General features: G+C 43.3%; 1 protein-coding gene across 1 annotated transcript in view; it reads left to right on the top strand.

The window, feature by feature from the left end:
- The window catches only part of CTNND2 (catenin delta 2), a 700,986-nt gene that overhangs the window by 587,837 nt on the left and 93,231 nt on the right, over positions 1-19,918 (top strand). Inside the window, exons 18-19 of the mRNA XM_011364122.1 lie at positions 2,115-2,288; positions 12,895-13,045. Of these exons, the coding sequence (XP_011362424.1) occupies positions 2,115-2,288; positions 12,895-13,045 (325 nt within the window). The remainder of the gene's footprint in view (positions 1-2,114; positions 2,289-12,894; positions 13,046-19,918) is intronic.

Genomic DNA, 19,918 nt, shown 5'->3' on the forward strand with positions numbered 1-19,918 from the left:
AGCATGCACATACTACTGCATACCTCCTGCCGCCCTGTCAGCTCTCACACGAGAGGGGAATTTCATCCGTCTCGAGTTCTAAATTTCATAGTCTGATTTTCCTGAGTAGTATTAAGTCTTCATATGAAAATGATAGTTTAAAAGTTTTAAAGAGATGACAAAATAAAAAATGGAAAAAAAAAAAACCCATAATAATTTTCCATTTCCCATTGCACCAGCAAAGAAATCCAGCACCCCAAGTCGGTTTCCTTTGAGAAGCCAGTATTACCCCTGCTTCATCGTCGATGTCAACCTACAGAGTAACAGTGCCTTTTCCCTCATACCGTCTTCCTATCCAGTACAGTGAGCCAGTCTCCAATAATGAACCGGGTGCAATGTGACAAGCCTGGTTCACTTTCAGCTTTCTTTATACGTTTAAAAGAAATGCGCTTGTTTCATCGATAGGCTGTGCGCAGGTGCAGAGTGATCCTTGAAGGGTTTAGAAGTGGCTTTGGTTCAAAAAACCAGGAGGTTTCCCTCTTGGGTTTTTTTTTTTAAAAGTTTGAATTGGGAAAAAAAATAGTTGAAATTGAGTGACACGCGCATTGAAAATGACCTTTAGTGGGACGTTCATTTTAATGGGATGTCATTCATCTCGGAGCTTTAGCCTCGACTTACACTAAGCTGTATCATAACTGAGAAAAAGAAGGCAGGAGTTTTCTTATTTTTTTCTTGGAAAATAATGATCTTCTTGAAGTTATTTGTAGCCGTTAAATTTACATTTCACTATCAATACATCTATTTTTATGCTACAAAGATACAAAGTAAGCCTGTATTTTCTTCTAGTAAAATTTTCACAACTAAGGAACTTACACAGATTCTGAAATATAGTTGTGTTTTGTATTTATACATACATACACACATATACAGACATGCACATATATACGTACATGAAATATTTGTGAGAAAGCTTAGTATATGACATTTAGCCTATTTATTTAAGCAATCATTAATAAATGTAGATAAAGCAGTTAAATAACTGTACTCCCACTCTAAAATTAAAGATTATTTTGCTGTGACTTTTCTCAAAAGTGCATGAGAATATTTTTCTATACATATAGTTTACTTCATTTCTACCCTCATTATACTTATTGACTTTATTTTTCACAAAAGACAAAAGCTGTGTGTGATCAAAGTCGGAATCGTTATTACAACTTTTAATATTTTTTAAATTATAAGAGTAATAGAACAGAAAATTCGAAATGTGGAAAAAAATGAGAGACATAAATATTTTATTAATAAGTTATTATTGCATGGTTTTTACGATGCATTTCACATGGTATAAAACATAAACCCATACCACTTTGTGTCCTGATTTTTTCACTTAACTTTTCTTGTAATCATTTGCCCCATTTGCTACACAGTCTTCACAATTATCATTTCTAATGGTCTACTGATACTCCTTCGTGCAATAAGCCATAATTTTAAAGTTATTTGTAATTAATTTTTAATTACACATGCTCCTTTAATTCATTAGATTCGATTAAAAGCAAACTTAACTATCAACATTGGTGTTAAGATCTAGATGTGCCTAAGGCTGTATCAATGCATCAAATAAACCATAGCAATTTTCTCTTTTGTCCATTCTGTCATTTGTTTGATGCCCATCGATGCAATGATAGTACTCAAAATCAAGCAAACATGTGTTTTACAAGTTATATAGGAATTTATTGCAGGGAACCCTTATGCCTAAGAAGTGTGGGCCTTTGACTGTTACAGCTACTGTGTAATTACTGTAGCCAATAATATGCTAACTGTGAAATGCACTACCTTGATCTCAAGCCTTCTTCCACCCTGCCCAACCAAAATTAATCCATCTCTTCCCCTTCTTTCCTGAAGCGATGTGTTAGAATTGCTCTCAAAGAGCTTGCTCGTTCCACTGCCATTTACGTTCACTTGTGGGCAGGAAAGGCTGTCCTGGTTTTGGGTGGCTGCTGCATTACCCCGCATGCAGTAGAAGCTCACCGAATGTTATGACCCCCTGCTTCTGTTTTCGTCTGTAATGTTTATAGAAGGCAGTATCGGGAAATGTAATGATGTTAAAGATGTTTGCTCTCTCATTTCTCTTCCACCAGTGGGATGGAGTAGGACCTCTTCCAGACTGTGCAGAACCACCAAAAGGGATCCAGATGCTGTGGCACCCATCAATAGTCAAACCCTACCTCACACTGCTCTCTGAGTGCTCAAATGCAGACACGCTGGAAGGGGCGGCAGGCGCCCTGCAGAACTTGGCTGCAGGGAGCTGGAAGGTATGACTAGTTTGTTACAATACAAAAGAAATCTGGAATTATGAGCACAACCTTAGAAAGTAACAGAAGGCCAGTTTTGAGAAATGTAATTCTAATAAAGTTTCTGAGGACGTTAGAGAAAGACCAGTCACATTGAACTGTTGGACGTAGGGATTCCTTTTAAAAATTCTTCTTAAGGGCTTAGGGGTCCTCGAAGAGCACGCAAAACACAGATGGATAGATGTAAGTATAGCCATTAAAAACGCTGTGATGTGTTTTCCATTCTGTTCGTATACCTGAGCTACTTCGTTTTCAGGAGGGACCGCGATGTGTTGATGCTTTTCAAAGCACTATCGTTGGCTGTTAAGGGAGCTAATATTCACATATCTTGCATAAAACCCATGTGAACCCCTATCCCGTCCCCAAGAACTTCTCACATTTTTAAATTATGGGCTTACAGAGAAGAATAGTATTGCTAGTTATCTTTGACAAAACTGTTAAAGCAAATATATGTTTGGGAAGGAGATCAGAGGGCATTTTTGTTGTTCTTATAAACACTCACCATCTCTGATTGGTTTTTATGAAAATTTTCACGACCTTCATTTTGAGTAGAAGTGAATTCACCATAGCAAAGAATTCTTGAGTTTGGTCACTAATTGTTAACATAAGCTAATTTTCACTGTGGCGTAAAAAAGTATAACTTCTTAGAAAAAAATGAGGGTGTATGGGGAAAATATCAAGAGAGGAAGTTTGGATCTCCGCCATTCATTTTCCATTCATGTAATATCAAAGCCTGTGTTTGGTATATGCAGAAACACTCTTGAACATTCATTTTCTTTAAAACAATGTTCGTAGAGGCACACAGCGACAGATGAGTCTCAGAAGCTCCGTCCTGTAGGCACCACGCCCACTGACCTCAGCGTTGTCCTGCAGCTACACCCTCCCTTCTTGTTATACCTTCCAGGATCTGCCTTCTTGTCACGTGTGTGTGTGTGTGTGTGTGTGTGTGTGTGTGTGTGTGTGTGTGTGTGCGCGCGCGCGCGTCATCCTTTGTTTCCATTGCTACAGTCTCAGCTGCAGGTATGACATCCCAGCTCTTGGGATCCAGGCCCTGACAACACTTCTCAGGAGCTGGCTGTTGATGCCTGGGCAGGCCCACCCTCCTTTTGAGAGTCTCAGGAATGGACATACTGTCCCTTTCCCCCACTGCCCATAGGCATCCCTAATGTTATGCTGGAAGAATTCAAGGTGGGCAAGGCTTGAAGTGCAGCTGTCACTCGCTTTCAACCAATGAAAAGCTTCAAAAGCAGAGTCGTGCCAGGCAGCGTTCTAGAGTCAAGCCTTGCATGAGTAAGAAAGAGATAATTATGGAAATCACTTCCTTGAACTAACCCTTAGATCTTTTTCCCTTCTCCATTTAGGAGACTTTGATTCAAATCACAATTCAAACCTAGGCTCCACCTCTTCTGAGCTTTGTGACGCGGGGCAAGTTATAACACGTCATTATGTCTCAGAGGTGTCATCTTTAACAGAGGAAATTATGGCTGCTTCCCGGCACCTCATGCACATCAATCACAGCACTAGTTACAAAGATGGGAGCAGGATGTCATTGGTCTTGGGTTGTCATTATATACAGCCAAGAGCACTTAGTTGCTGCAAGTCACCATCTAGCCCCTCTGCCTTGGAGAACTAACTAAGTGAGCATGAGAAAGTAGGCTTTGACCTGCAGGCATGAGTCTGACCAGAGGCACAAAGCCATCAAGATGGTAGCAAATCAAATGTGCCATCTTAAAGTATGATTTTTTAGTGAATTATTATTTTCTTTGAGAAATATTTAGGTTCTTAAAACAATTTAAAAACGGAGACGTATCTCTGAACTCTGTAGGATTTTAAATGTAAGACGATAACCTTTGCTTTAAAAGTTAAATGCTATATTCCACATATTCAAAAAAATTAAAACCATGGAAAACATATTAATAAGACCCCCAGAAAATCTTCTTGAGTTAACATACAGCATTTGAAACAGCAGCAACAACAACAACAAAAAAAAAAAAACATAGAAATGGGAATAATTGCATATTAGACATTGCAGAAGAAAAGATTAGTGAACTGGAAGACAGTAGTGGAAATTATACAAAATTAAACAAAAGAGAAAAAAAAAGTACAGTAGCCTGATACATGTGTAATTGCTATTCCCAAATGAGAGAAAAGAGAGAACAAGAAAAACTATTTGAAAAAACAATGGTTAAAAGTGTTTCAAATTTCATGAAAACCATAAACACAGATCAAAGCAGCTCAAGGGACCCCAAGCATAAGAAACATGAAGAAACTATAGCAAGGTGCATCATAATCCAATTGCTCAAAATCAGTAGTAAAGAAAAAATCTTAAAAGCAGCCAGAAAAAAAAAAAAAGACATGTTCTAAAAACTGTACCACATCTAAACACCAAAATTATTCATTTATTTACGCAGGCCCTTACCGAGCTGCTAAGAATGTCCTCCAGAAAGGAATGTGGTCTGTAAACCCTTTAAGGGTAGACGCCCACCCCCCTTTATTTATTTATACCCTGTGTCTAGCTGAGCAAAAGTGCTCAAACACAAGGGTTTATGACAGAGCATCTATATCCACATGTCTTTCTTGTGGATGGCAATCGTTCACATTTGCAAACATTTGTCAGTCACTAAGCGGTTAACACCACGTATTATGAGCAGGCCATCTTCACACGATCACATTCCATGATGGGAACATGAAGTCAGTACCATATAAAGTTGACAGAAAGGAGTTGTTGGTGAACTATTTTCTTTTCCATGTCCAGACTCATCTTGCAGACTACAGATTTCGATAGCATTGTCCATTTCCACAGCTCCTGTCGTGTTGACCTTCTTGTTTAAATTATCAGGCTCTGTGTCCCAGAGGTAACCAGGTCAGCTGGAATTGCTGCTGAGATATGTCTAGGAATTGGTGTATGGAGTATGAAAATGATAAGATTAAATTTTTTTACTATTTTGGTATTTAAAAATTCTCTCCTACCTTGGATTATAAAAAAGGAAATATGGAAGAAGCGTAATAAAAATTCTCAATATTTGCTGGCAATAACATCTTGCTGACTGTTTTCAGTGCACAAACCTGCCCATTAGTTCAGCATCGTTATCTCCAGTGTGAGATTTATCCCTACATATTCAAAAGACACTTATTTGGTTATTTTTTTTTCTATTGCTAATAGACTAGAGACTACTAAGAAGGAGGCAGAAGGGTCTGGAGCAGATGTAGTCAATGTCACAAAAATCTTTCTCAGTTTTAGACCAAGTTTAACAACTGTGACCATTGGATTTCTCAGTCCACATCGGATTTCAAAGAACATATTAAAAAATGCAAGGAGTGCCTCTTATAAGCAGGCATACAGATCTGCCATAAGAAGGGAGAGTAAATACTCTGATGGCAAAGAGAAAAGACAGAAGAATTAGAAAAAGTAAACAAAGATATAAGAGAAAAAAACTGTCAGAGGTCATTCAATGTCTGGGCTGTTGCATATAGTCTAATAACTGATAATCATAATGCCGACTCTCTGTCATCAGAAAGTGTTAAATCATTACTAGTCATCTTAAAAGACAGAAAGCATTTTAGAGAGATTTCTATCCCAATGGTTAAAGTAGAATTTTACTCTCAGGATGTCAACCTTATTTATAAGAAGTGCTTGTCTTCCTAACAATTCTGGACGAATGGGATTGTCCTCAGGCAGAGTGAGGGACTGCCAAGGTATAATATTTGTGTGTAGCTATAAATATATATACTTATATAAGAATTTTCTCATTAAAATACAAATACATAATCATGCATAAAAGTCAATGACATCATTGTCATCTCGTATAATTTATTAATTTACTATATTAAATGGTAAGGGAATGTGTGGGAAGTGAATGTAGACAATCTATAGGGGTGATTTTAGAAGATCGTCATTAAGCCAAACACTGCTAAATTTTTAAAATTTTTAAAGGGTTAATAATAACTCCTGTAAAAACTGAACAGAGAAATCCTTACTTTAAAAAGACGTTAAAAATCTTAAATAATTAAAAGACTGATTCAGGATACACAGCAGCATCAAGTTTCATGAGGATATTGTTGCCATCTGAAATCTAGAGTTCAAAGAATGTGTTTTTATAGCAACTATTGAAATTTAGTGGCATTTTTTTTAGTACCCTTAAGTTTTTATGACCCAAACAAAGCAAAAACGTGAAGGTAAAACACCAGAATTTTCCATAGAGACAGGTTTTTTATAGACCTTGTCATCTGAAATAGTAACTTTTCTTTATGGGGAGGTCATGCACGCTCTTTTACTGTGACAAATTGACTAGCAGACTAGATCTTCATAATGGCCCTAAATACTTTCTAAACTTTAAAACACTCATTACTTGGTTTATGAGTGTCAAACATATAGCATTATGGCAGAAGCAAAGTGATAAATGTTTTTCATAGATAGCATAGACTTTGGTTACCTTTTTCTCATTTACAGGACAATGATTTTTTTTTGTCACACAATATTAAAACAATTGGATTTAGTAGATTGAAGATCTTCAAAATGTGAATGAATGCGCTTTGAACTCCCATTTATGGGTATTTCCACTGTAATTGAACTTTGTGAAAACCCAGGGTTTGAACTATAGAATTGTATGTATCTGCCCTTGCTATCAGGCCAAACAGGTTAGATATTTTTGTTTAGTCTGTTTTCCCCTGAAAATGTGACTATTCTCAAAGACTCTATAATTTCACTATTTATTTTTAAAATAAGATAGACTAAAGAGATAGTTGGATATTCATCTGTTAATATTTAATGAGCTAGCATGGTAGCAACATAGATGTGAAGAGGAAACAGAATCTTCTGCCATGTGGCCCAAATGAATTAAAAATAAGAGAACTAGCAAGACTTGTCCCTAGAGACAGGGTCAGTAGCCTTGAGAAGGACACTGAATTTGTTCTCTGACCGGACAAACTTGGTAAATCATAAGAATCCACACTAGAGAGAATAATGAGAGGCATGGTGTGAAAACCACACAGTTTCTGGATATTTCTAACGTTTTTATAGTAAACCTCCAGTTAAAATAAGACTGAATACAAACTCTTTTTTTTTTTTTTTTTTTGTATTTTCTGCTCTCATATGAGAATGAGATACCATCGTAAATAACATGACATCATAAATGAATTCCGAAACGAATTTCGGAATCTCGAGCATCTGCACTAAATTCATTTTGTCTTGCTCATTTTATAGCTGTCGGGCTTTAGCACATCGTGGCCCTGTGACACGAGAAGATGCTAAAACGCTTCTGGAAGATGAAATTATGTGTGGAAGGATTCGGTTTGAAAAAATAGTACTTTACACATCAAAAGAAAAAGTGGAGAAACTGGCTAATTTGATAAAGTTAATCCATGGGAAAACAAGCAAGAAACAAAACCACTTCATTGCTAACTAAGTATCTAAAACATGAGAACTGTCCAAGTGTAGGAATATTAATCGACTAATTCAGAATTTTAGCACTATCGAGGGTTTCGCCTCATCGTAGAATATTTAGCAATTAAAGAGATACTATCCGTAGTTATTTAGCAAATTCTTAGGATTTCAGGAGGGAAAAGCTAGTTAAATTACAGTGTTAATCTCCTTTTGGAACACGGATCAGTCTTAACGAAATCATCTTAGTTTAAGAAGGGGAGAAATAGTTGGAACAATTATAGCTATTAATCCTAAATATGGCCGGGCTGGGATTTTTAAAAGTCAAGCCCCTGGAAACCACATTAGAATGAGGTAGCCTGAGTTCAAAGAGTTAAAAAGGTATCGACTTCACTTTATCACCAAACCGTCAATCCCGAGGAACATTCTTGGACACCAACTCTTGTACGAGTAACTTTCTTCGTTTTGTGTAATTCTGTTTAGTTTCATCTCTGAGCCCTAATTTTGCCAGATGCCAAAAAAAGGGGAAAATAAAAACCTTTACTTTAGATACCTCTCGGTAAACTCAGCCAAATTCTGCTGTTTCCCAGTTTCTCGGGCCTTAAACCTTGGCCACATTTCTGTTTGTCAGTTTCACCCTTTCCTGCCCCCTGCAGTTGATGCTAAACTTGGGGAGCAGGGGGAGGTGTCTACCGGCATACCTCTGCAGGGGGTAGTGATGGGGTGTCGATTTCTCAGTCTCGAATCTTTTCTGTCCTCTTGCCTAAGACACGCTTCCTCATCCTATTGGGTGATTGGACCGTCTCTGGTCCAAGGTGCTCACCGTGCCCACACGTGCCCACCCCCCACTCTCAATCTCCCCTGAAATGCTGCCACATCCTCTTCTTAACCTAGGCAGGCACTGTCTATGCCCACCATTCTGAGGTACCTCCTACCTCCTGGCCCACTAACCCCTCTGCATCGTCAGCTGACTTCCTCAGCCCACCCACTCTGGGACCCCCCTGTGCCACACTGGGGCTAAGGAACCCTCTCCCACCCTGCAAGCCATGTTGCTGTTTGTACTGTGTGGTCCCCACTTCGCGATGGTGCAGGGGGCTTGCGCAGACACTGCCGAGGTCCAGGAAGGATGGCAGAGCTTCTGTTGACTCTTCTATCTTCAAGGTGGATTCTATCATCAGCCGCTCACATGGAGGAGGTCCCATCCAGGGACACTTCAAGTGGCAGTCCCCTCTGCTGCTTCTCCAATCTGGATCCTCTCTCTCTCTCTCTCCAGCTCGGAGGCTCTTTGTTGACTTCTGAGGAAAAGGCCAATTTTCTGCCATTCTCATCTCCTTTCAAATATATCCCACCTTCAACCTGCATCTGCATCCTCTGGCCGTAAACACTGAGTGTTTGCTGCTTTGTTCTCTGCTCCATTCTGACAACACCTTGTTGGGCGAGATGAAAGGAGAAGCAATGGTCCAATGGAAGAGAAGGAACAGCATTTACTATTTCGAACTGTCATCTCATCCCATGCAAATTGAAGCACTGCTTTCCTGACACAAACTAAGCCACCCTCTGTGATTCCCATCATACACCACCTCTCCCGGGGTCTTTAACTCGGGAGTTTAGAGGTGACTCAAATGGGTTATTTGTACACTAAAATAATAGCCTGAAATATTCGGCCAAGGTTAATTGGTGGATTCGTAAGGGATTGTTTTCAGCGTGACTGCAGATGTGTATAACTTACAGTGTCTTCCGAGATGCGGCGGAGAATGGTGGTGGAGCCCACCAACTCCGGGGCGGTGCTCCCTGGGCTCCGGACCTGGTCAGCCGTCTGCAGGCTGCGGGACCTTTTCTTCTCATCTGTAAAAATGGGAGTGACACAATATATACTGCTTAACGTCAAGAGGAGAAGTAAATGAGTTAATACATGTAAAAAAAAAAATAGAATTGCACCTGGCATTTGGCATGTTAGGTTTCTTTTAGCTGAGATGATTTTAAATGCTCATGAGTCTCGCTGAGAAAGCTTATCCCCAGGAACAATCTGGGTCTTGTGTCTATGCCGTTTTGCCCTGGACCAGCTCCTCTTCCTCCATGTTCTTTGTCGCCGTCCCCCTCCCCTCTCTGCTCCTCTTCCTTCCCTTCCTCCTCCTCCTCTTGAATCATCAAGCATCCTCTCTTTGGCTCATGGACCATTCTTCTGACAGGCATCCCGGTCCATGCCCGGTTTGTCCCTGCCCTGTACACTGGCGTGCTCAGCGCACAATGCTCTCGCTCTTTCTGCAAGTTGGTCAAGTTTTGTCCTGAGATCTCCACCTCAGCCACAGTGGGTTATGGTATACTTTTCTCTTGTTCATCTGTTTTTATGCCAGTGCTACGCCTACTTTTCTTTGATTTCAAAACTCTTGGCAACCCACACACACTTCTAACCACCACGGGCCTCCAAGGCAGCTCGCTTCTGTTTCAGAAAAATTCTAGGCGCCTCAGGTTTCTGTGGTGAGTGCACATGGGCAGTACCCCTCATTTCCCGAGTAACTTTCTCTGCATGGTGCCTTTCTGTTTTCTGCCTCTGTGCTGTCTTTTACTCCTTGTTGGGTTACACATTGGTTCCACTTGACCTACTCCAAGACTGGTCCATTGGTCGCTGCCACTTCAAAAGCATCACTATCACATGTCTGCATGTCAGGAAAACTTGTGGAACCTTGCAACATCTTTTGAGTAAAATATAAATGATGATTTCTTCTGAGTTGTATACTAAGCTAATATTGGGAATTTTCCATCCACATAGAAACACATACACAACTAAAAGTTTCAAAATGAAGTGATTTCTGTGCAGCAATAGCAATAATATAAGATCAAAACTGTCGTCTCAGTCTCCCTTTTCACTGACGAAGAACATACCACTTTTGACCATTTTCATAGACCAAAAAGGTATGTCTATAAAGCATATACATTTTGGCCACATGTAGCCATTTTTTTAACCCTCAAATCAGTTCCCAGCAAAGCCGAAGGACTCTCATCATTTTCTAAATCATCCTTCCATCCACCATGGGAAGGATCTAATAGCTGGACTTCTGAGAAGATAGAGTCATAGCCTTTCCTCCTTGGCTCATGTCGGATATGGCGAGGTTCTCCAGTATCGACTTCTGGAAGGAGGGAGGGGAGGGCAAGGCTGTGTCTGGGAGACGGAGCGCAGAGCATTAAGGGAGGAAGAAGGAGATGATGGCAGAGAAGGGAATGTTGTCAGCATCACAGAGAAACAGATCTGGAGTGTGACAGAACTGGGGGTCGGAGGCTCAGCTCATCGCTGTGGGCAGGTCGCGTAACAATTTTATGTTTAGATTTCCTCATCTACAAAATAAGAATATGAACACCACCTCTCAGGGGCTTGGGGAGCTAGAAGAGATCACCAACTGGCATCTTTGGCTGGCATGAGGTGGCCCTAGGAAAGAGGTCGTCTCTGACGCCCATGCATCGGCCTGCTGGCGTTCCCAAGAACATCCCCTATGGTCTCCCAGAAGGCCCAGGATGCCGCCCCAGAGTAAAAATCGATTGTTGGTGTTCAGCGCACAATTCGTAAACGTTGACCCCACATTCTGATTTCTGTTCTTTGCTCTAGCTTCCCTCCTTAGTTTCAGGGAGAAACCCAAAGGGGCTGCGTAAGCTCAGGTCGCCCCTTTTTTCTGGGCCCCAAAGACCAGAGGTTTCCAAGTAGGGAAGGAGGTCAACGAAAATCGTCTTTCCTAGGAAGGGGTACCACGTCCACACATCCAAATTCCGAGAAGCAGCATCCAAAACACGACGTCTTCCCAGGTCTGAGCTTCCTGACCATCCCCTTTCTTTGCCCCCTGAGGGCCGGGCTGTGAAATAGATCACTGCAATCACGAGACAAGTTCTAGCGGCTTCCCACCCCCTCAGGCTTCCTGGAGCTGGGGGCGCATAGCGAGGGCCGGAGAAGAGTTTATCGTATGAGCTGATGGGGATAAGAAACTATGTGAATGTGACTTCTAACGTAGGACGGGATGAAGTTGTGTGTTTTTTTAATCTCATATTTCATGCAGGGCTGGGCTGAGGATGTGGCAGGCATGGCATATGCCCTACGTTCACTGCCAGAGGGGGCTCCCTGCCTGCCACAGGTGAGAGCCAGCTCTGGGGTGTCTGCCCCAATGGGGGAGGGGGGGAGGGGCCTGCCGGGGGAGGGGTGGGGACTTTGCTCCACCTGTGGTGGTCCCCAGGAGGACTTTATCACAGAATCCAAAACTTCATGTCCTGAATGTTCACTTTCTTAGATCGTAAATGAAATTGCGACAGATTAAACCCATATTCTTTTGGTTGCCTTTTGTAGTGCACGCTGTTACCTGGCACACTGTACGAGAGTATAAAGTGTATGTGCAAATTTCTGAGGAATCTGGGCCTCCCTGCATTCTGTAATCGAATGGGAATGCTTGATCATTCTGCTATTGCAAGTACATTTCAATAGTAAAGTTAGGTGTGTTCCATTAAGGCCGCCAACCACCAACCCAAGACAAATTGTACATCTTATTTTATAAATTAGACATTGAATTGTGGCCCGAGACACAGTACATTTTGATCTTAATGTTTTTGTAATTTATATTTTTACTCTCGATTTTCAATGTCGTATTTCTCTCTCTTTACCCTTAACTTTTACTGACATATTTATTCTTTATTATTCAACAGATCTACTGAAAGTATGTTTGGCAGCTCAGCTCTCTGCCCCACCCCCAAATTCACATCTCTTTAAAAAAAAAAAAAATCTCCAACACTCAACCTTTTATCATTTTCTACGTTTTCTGGGGTTCGTTTTTTATTCTTCTTACTGTCCATAGCTAGCCCTTCCTGACCCAAATCATCACATCTTAAAGCATCGAGTATACACATCAAGCAAACAGCCGCACATGGCTTTCCAACTCCAATACTGAAAACGCTGGCACCAGAAAACCAAAATGCACTTAACTGATTCACCCTGAAATCTTTATCATATCCTGAAGGCAAAAATAAGAATAATAATAATAATGTTAAAACATTCAAATACATGTCTAACCTATTCAACCCCTTCTAAACCAGGTCTTGATAAGTCAGCCTTTTCGGCTCCTGTAAACGGCAGTCTGCCACCCCGCACGCGCTGTTCGCTTGTGGGGTTTCCCGCCTCCGCTTCTAACGCCATCGCCTCCGTCTCCTTTGCAGTGGTCAGTGTACATCCGAGCCGCTGTCCGCAAGGAGAAGGGCCTGCCCATCCTCGTGGAGCTGCTCCGAATAGATAACGACCGCGTGGTGTGCGCCGTGGCCACCGCGCTCCGCAACATGGCCCTGGACGTCCGAAATAAGGAACTCATAGGTACGTGCTCTCTGTTCTCTCGGGCGCGTCCCAGCGTCCCCGTCTGTAAATGACAGTGTCCTGCGTCTGTCCTGCCGCACGCGGCTGAACCCACACGCGGAGCGCACGCTCAGGCAGGAACGGGGCCTGCGTTGCAGGCCGCGTGTCTTCCCGGTTCTCCTGGTTTAAACCCACGCCCCGGGGGTACCTTTTAGAGTACGGAGGACATGCTGTGTTTGTGGACATTTCTAATCCTTGCAATGACCGCAGTGCCCAGAACTGGATGCCATCTTCTTCCCCGCCCTCCGAATCCCTGTGGGGCTCTTGGTTTGCTTTCCAGGTGGTGAACGGGGTTGTCACGGGACACAGGCCACTTCGCCTCCCCTCTCTTTAAATTTCTTTTGGATGAGACCCTATTGGCACTTTAATCCTATTTTTTAGAGAATCCTCTCCCTTTAATTTGGTATTCAAGAGATAGGGAGGACCTTTGATGAATGAACATTAAAGAGGTCATACATTCATCTGTTTGTTCAGTGAGTATGTATCTATGACCTACCTCGGTCCAGGCCTGTTCCAGGCCCAGTGATTACATCAGCCAGCAAAACAGGAAGCTTTGCCATCATGGAGTTTACATTTGGGGGAGGGGAGATGCGCGGTAAACAGAATACACATGCGAATAACATTCCATGGGGAGAAATGGACCCAGGTAAAGGACACTGTGATTGGTGAGGTTGCTATTTTTTTTTTTTAATTGAAGTGAAATTCACATAACATAAAATTAACCATTTTAAAGGGTACCATTTCAAGGCATTTAGTATTTTAACAGTATTGTACAACCACCACTTATATGGAGTTCCAAAACATTTTCATCCCCCTAAGGAAAACCCTGTACCATTAGTCACCCCCGTCACCCGTCCTCTCAGACCCTGGCAGCCACCAAGGTATGTTCTGTATCTATGGATTTTCCTTCTCAGGTTGTTTCATGTAAATGGAATAATATAGTGTGTGAGCTTTTATGTCTGACTTATTTTACTTAGCATTAAGGAGTTTTGATCATAAATAGGAGGTCGGGTAAGAGTTGTCGGGGAGGTAACAGCTGAGCAAAGATTTGAAGGAGGAAAGAGTGGGCCACGTGAATATTTGGCGGGAGGGCATCGAAGCTGATAGAGCAGCTTCTGCAGCCTGCCCCCTAGAAGGGGAGCCGGGCGGGAGCCAGTGGGTTCAGGACCTTAAAGGGGCCTCATGTGCCTGGGGCAGAGCAAGCAGTGGGAGCCCAGGCTGGAGAGGCCGCCTGGCTCCTCCCTCTGTAGGTGGGAAAATGCCCAGGCCAAAGCTGATTGATGCCTGGAGAACTGTTGAACCACAGAGACCTGGCTGGGGAGAGGCACAGCCTCCCCACAGGCCACCATCCAAGTGTAGGCATCTGAGATCAAGGCAATCGTTCCAGAAGGGCTGCTGGTCAGTCGGTGGAGTGGGAAGCCTGGCAGGCCTGACTGCAGGTAACAGGTGTCAGTGGCGGTCAGGCAGCAGGCAGCTGGATCACCTGCCACCGGTTCAGGTTATATAGCCCCAGGGGGAGAGAAGGTGAGAGCAGCTGAAGGGGCAGGATTTCCATTCCCAGGGCAGCTGGAATGCCAGGTGTGGACCCGAGAGTCATACGCAAATTTCACATAAGTACATGGATCCGTTGTTGCTATTCAAATTCCTGAGCGTGGCCTACTCAGCCCTTTGTGATCTGGGAACCAGTCATGTCTTCTCCCGCCATTTCACAGTGCCCATCGTACCCTCCAGTAAAACCCGAAGCCTTTGCAGGTCTCCAACCGTGTGTTTGTGTAGAGAGAAACCAGCTTTTCGATCTGCGTCTAATAATTGCCATTTCTCGTTATGCTTGCAGTGCATTATAAGCCATGAGACAAATATAGTTTGATATTTAAATACAGTTTGAATTTAATTTAAATGTTGTTTACGGATTTTGTTTAATATTTAAACTAGCCATTGGCTCAAAGGGTCAAGAGACTCTCTCCCTATCCGCTGTCCTTGAGTTGTTTCTGACAGAACAGAGTTGACGCTTCCGATAAAATTCCATTGCTCCTCTAGAAAATGAAGGAAAAATCAATAGCTAATGAGTCTACTGCCTGGATGTCTGCTACTCGGTATTGTGAGTTTGCATATTTTATTTCTTTGGTGGATTAAAATATAACAAAATAGTGAACTGTTGATTGTTTTTCTAGCTTCCAGGCATCTCTTCTTTCTCAAAAGCCAGTTACCTCATACTCAGTCTGAGGCGGGGACTCTTGGAGCACTATATGGCCCATTTAAATTAAGCTTTTACCATCAAATGTCACCAGACAGGAAAGGGAACCAATCATTGAAACAAAGAAGTGAAAATATCTAAGGCTTTATGAGATCAATAACTTTTTTCTTGAATAAGCAAAGCAGAATTTAACAAAAAAAATCACATCATTACATTCTATCTAGTAGAAAGGAACTGTGACCTTTGCTAACTCTTTTACTTAAACATTGTATCAGAGTCATGATTTGTATAAGAAAATGCTGCATGGAACTTTATCTGTTGAAAAGAAAGTTGGAATGACTTTGAACAAAGAATGAAAAAATAAATTGCTACATTTTCCCTTTTCTATCAACTCTCACTCAGAGCTTTGGTGGCCTCATATAGTTTCATAGTGAAAGATCATCTACATTCTGACACCTCCCAAAGAGATATCTCTGGCATGAATCCCACATCTCTGAGTCCAACCATCTGTCCGACCTCTCCACCGGACGTCCGGCAGACATCTCAAATACAAAACCTCCAGACCTGAGTTCCTTATCTTCTCTGCAAACTCGATTCTTCCACAGTCTTCCTCACAACACCAAGCGACAGTTTGTCCTTGCAGAGGTCCGGGCCAGGCACCTTACAGTCCCCTTTGACTCCTCACCCTTCATTCAGTCCATCAACAGATCTGGTCTTCTGTATTTTCCCAGGATCGGACACTTCTCCTCTGACACTTTGTCCCCAATCTCCCACCATCTCTCATCTCGGGTACTACCACGGCCGTCTACCTGGTCTCCCCGCTTCTCCCCTCACCCCTATCATGTACTGTCAACACAGAAGCCTGAGTAACCCTGTTAAAACCTTAGAGCCTGTTATTCCCCCACTCACAGCCCTCCAATGGCTCTTTATCCCTCCCAACGTAAAATGAAGACTTTGAAGGCAGACACGATTATATAGGATACAGCTCTCTGTTCCCTCTCCAACCTCACCTTCTCCCTTCTCCCCGTCACTAGGTTTACTGAGGCCACCAGGTCAATGAGGTTCCCTTACCACAGGAGCCGCATCCTGCAGGGCCTTTGAACTTGCTGCTCCCTCTGCCTAGAATCCTCTTCCTCCCCATGTCCATACACCTCAGTCAGCCCACTCGGGTCCTCCCTCAAGTGCTGTTTGCCCACTAGAACCTTCTCTGGCTTCTTTCTTAAAATCCTACCCCAACTCCATTCCATGCTTGCTTTTTCTCCACGGCACTGAGCACCTTCTAACCTATGATACATTACGTGTCTTGTTTCTTGTCTGTCTCCCCGTGCTGGAATGTAAGCTCATTTCATTTATCTTAAGTAATCTTCTAATTTCTCTTATGTTTGTGTTGTCTTTGACTTTCAAAGTTCTGGCTTGTTCGTTCACCTACATCACCCATGTACCTAGAACAGCAGCCAATCCATAGTCGAGACTTTGTAAATATTTGCTAAATGAATAACTGAACTAACTTTTTTCCTGTTTGACCATCACCTTAAAATGAATTTCAGATCAGCAAAACATTAAGCAAGCAAATTAAATACAACCTTAACTAAACAGAAGGGATTTCATACCAATAAAGACAGTCATCAAAAAGCCAGTTCATCTGCCCAGTGAAGTTTACCAGATACATGCAAACACTCAGAATTTTGGAAGGAACGCAGTTCACACCACTGGTTCTGGGGTTTCACTTTAAATTACATCTCTTCGTGGACCATTCTTTTAGTCTGGGGTCGGGGAAATGGCTCTCACTGTCTGGTTAAGGAATGGTTTGTCTTCTTGGACTCCGTTATCAGGGAAACTTCAGATAAGCTATTGAACAACAGTCACCCTACCTCATCAGCTCTAATGAGGACCATATAGTAGCAGTACAGAGCAATGTCACACCCTCCGCCTCCCCCGTGTCTTCCCGAGTGGGCTGTTGCCACAGTTCTGAGTGTGTCTGTGCCATTGGTCAGTACACGTGCTCCCGATAAATCGTCGTGTTCTTCTGAGTGACGCGATGTGCGGTGGTCCAGGTTAAACCACTTCATACATTTCTTTGCTACCTTCCAAAAATGTTAATTATCCTTCTGGGCAAAGTATCAGCTCATCATCAGAAAGGTTTTTTGTTTAAAGAATGGTGATAGCTTTAGTGAAAAGAGCAAACAATATTGTGTCACTTTACAAAGTTTAGCAAAATGCCATCTATTTCATTAGGCTGACTGTTCCTGATGATGATGGCAGATGGCTAGTCAAATCCCCACCCACTCTGCCAACGAACAAAACCTCAACAACCAAAAAAAAAAAAAACCCACCCACTCTGCCAACGAACAAAACCTCAACAACCAAAAAAAAAAAAAAAAAACCCTTAAAAAACATATAAACGCTAGACAAGGGAGAGAGACGTCTACCACTTGGCAAACATTGGTCATTAACCCATGACTACCCATCCATGGAAAATAATCCTAAAGAGAGCAATTTCATCATATGTGCTGTTTTGTTTTGCACATTCGCAGACAGCATAGAAAATCAAAACACTGGATCAAAACAGTCACTAAGTAGAGTGTGGGCACTGCAGGTAAGGCTCCCAACATGTGACATCATCTGTCCGGCTCATGCTGGGGTGCCACGCTGGAGGCCCTGCCCGTGCTCACCCCTAATTGCATCCCATCCGTAAGGAACTTTTTCCTGAATTCTTCAGCCATTCCCCGGCGAAGGCTACTCTTTGAACTCAGCAGGGGCGGGTAGCACCTACTTGATGAGAACTCTCTTATCTTAGATCTCCATTGTGTAGTTTTATGTTTGCATTGTCTTTTACTTTGATGTGTACCCATCACACCTTCTCCCAATGAGATAACAGTTGGGGATCTGCATCCTATTTATTTTTGTGTCCTACAGTGCTCAGCACTTTACTACGCCTGTACCAGGCACTCGGTACCTGTTTGCTGAACTGATTCACTGGTGGGTGAATAACAAGGGTTATTCTTTCTGAAGAATAGATGTAGAGGAGGTTTGGCAAATAGAGAGGGAGGCATAGAGGGGAACGTCTGGTTCAGCCTCTTCCCACAGCATCCAGGGAGGAAAGACAGACAGCTTAGATGCTCCCTGAAAGCCAGGACTCCTAGCCACACTCACTCATTCTGCTGCCGCTTTGGAAGAGCTTTGAGACTGGGGAGGAAGTAGAAACACTTTCTTTCTGTGTGTGCCTTGATCTTTGCCCAAGGTTGGCAGAGCTGCTACACCATGCAGGTAGTATCGGCAGAGCTCACCGAGCACCCTCCTTTCTCTTCCCTGAGTGGTGGCGGCTCGCCACACCTTCTGGCAGGCGAGCCGAGGCTGGGATGCCGCGAGCATCCTCCCCACTCCCCACTCCCCGCCTAAACTGAAGAGAAGGGCCTCGCCCTGCCCCGTGGACCCAGCCCTTCCCCAGCATGCCGCTGCCCTTCGCCCTCTCCCTCTCTGCGTCCCATGACCCGTTCCCTGTGCTCTTTTCTCATTTGGACTGTTCACCCCATTCACAAGGATCTCTGAGAATCCTTCTTCGACGCCCCCACACATTCCCGTTACGTAATCCATTCTTCGTATTTTGGCAAACCTCATCGTCAACTCGCCGAGCCTCTGTCCAGGCGACACCTCTTCCAGCCTCACAGGAGACGCCGGACAGAATCCCACCCTCTCTGGGGCCATGTCCTAGGGGGTGTCTGTTGGCTCCCAAACACAGTTGTCCTCCAGAAGACATGGAAGAGAAAGGGGCTCCAGGTCTCCAGGGGTGCCCAGCAGTGCACATCTCCTGCCTGCCCACGCCGGCGAAATCGTGAACGAAACAAGGGAAGAGGCTTCCCCGGGAGCGCACCGTGGGTCAAGCCGTGGAGCGGCTGCTGTTTGGCGGCTGTTTCTCCGTCCTCGCAGTGTTTTCAGATCATCCCTTTCGTTCATCCTGGGGCGCCGGGGCCTGGAGCAGGCGGAGGGCGCGCCCAGCTTTCTCTTTCTTGCCACAATCTGTTTTCGATATTCAGACGAAAGGTTTTACGTGGCCCCTCTAGAGTCTGTTTGTAGACGATGAGATGAGAGCCGATTATATTTAAAAGGAGAGGTTCTTTAATAAATAAATCTACATGTCCTTAAATAGATAGATAAATAAATCAACAAACAAAGAAATAAATAAAAACGATGTTGTCTTTAAGTGAAGATAAAGACCGAATAAAGGGAAAGGTAAGGTTCCTAAAATGACCAGTGTCCCACCCCCTGCCCCCTGCCCAGCCCCCACTGCGTGTCAGCTCTTCGCTTAGTGAGAAACGCATTTTCCTTTGGGGAGCTGGATGGTGGCCCCTGTCTCGGATCCATGCCATCCTGAGTGTTGTGTTGCCTTGGAAGCATTTGCTCTCATTTGGTGACCTCACAGCCGGATTTTGGAGACGCGTATCCGTGGAACTCGAGACCTGATGTGGATCATCATCACAGCTGGGAAGATGCTTTTACCCAGTTCTCTGATCGTGAGAGTGTGTTCTCTGCGGGACAGACAGGTCCATCCAGCTGGAGCTCCATCTCCTCGAAGCCGCTTCAGCCACTGCTCGGGTCATCCCTCAGACCTCGTCCACATCCCTCAGACCTCGTCCACATCC

Source organism: Pteropus vampyrus, unplaced genomic scaffold, assembly GCF_000151845.1.
Source record: "Pteropus vampyrus isolate Shadow unplaced genomic scaffold, Pvam_2.0 Scaffold94, whole genome shotgun sequence".
Taxonomy (NCBI): domain Eukaryota; kingdom Metazoa; phylum Chordata; class Mammalia; order Chiroptera; family Pteropodidae; genus Pteropus; species Pteropus vampyrus.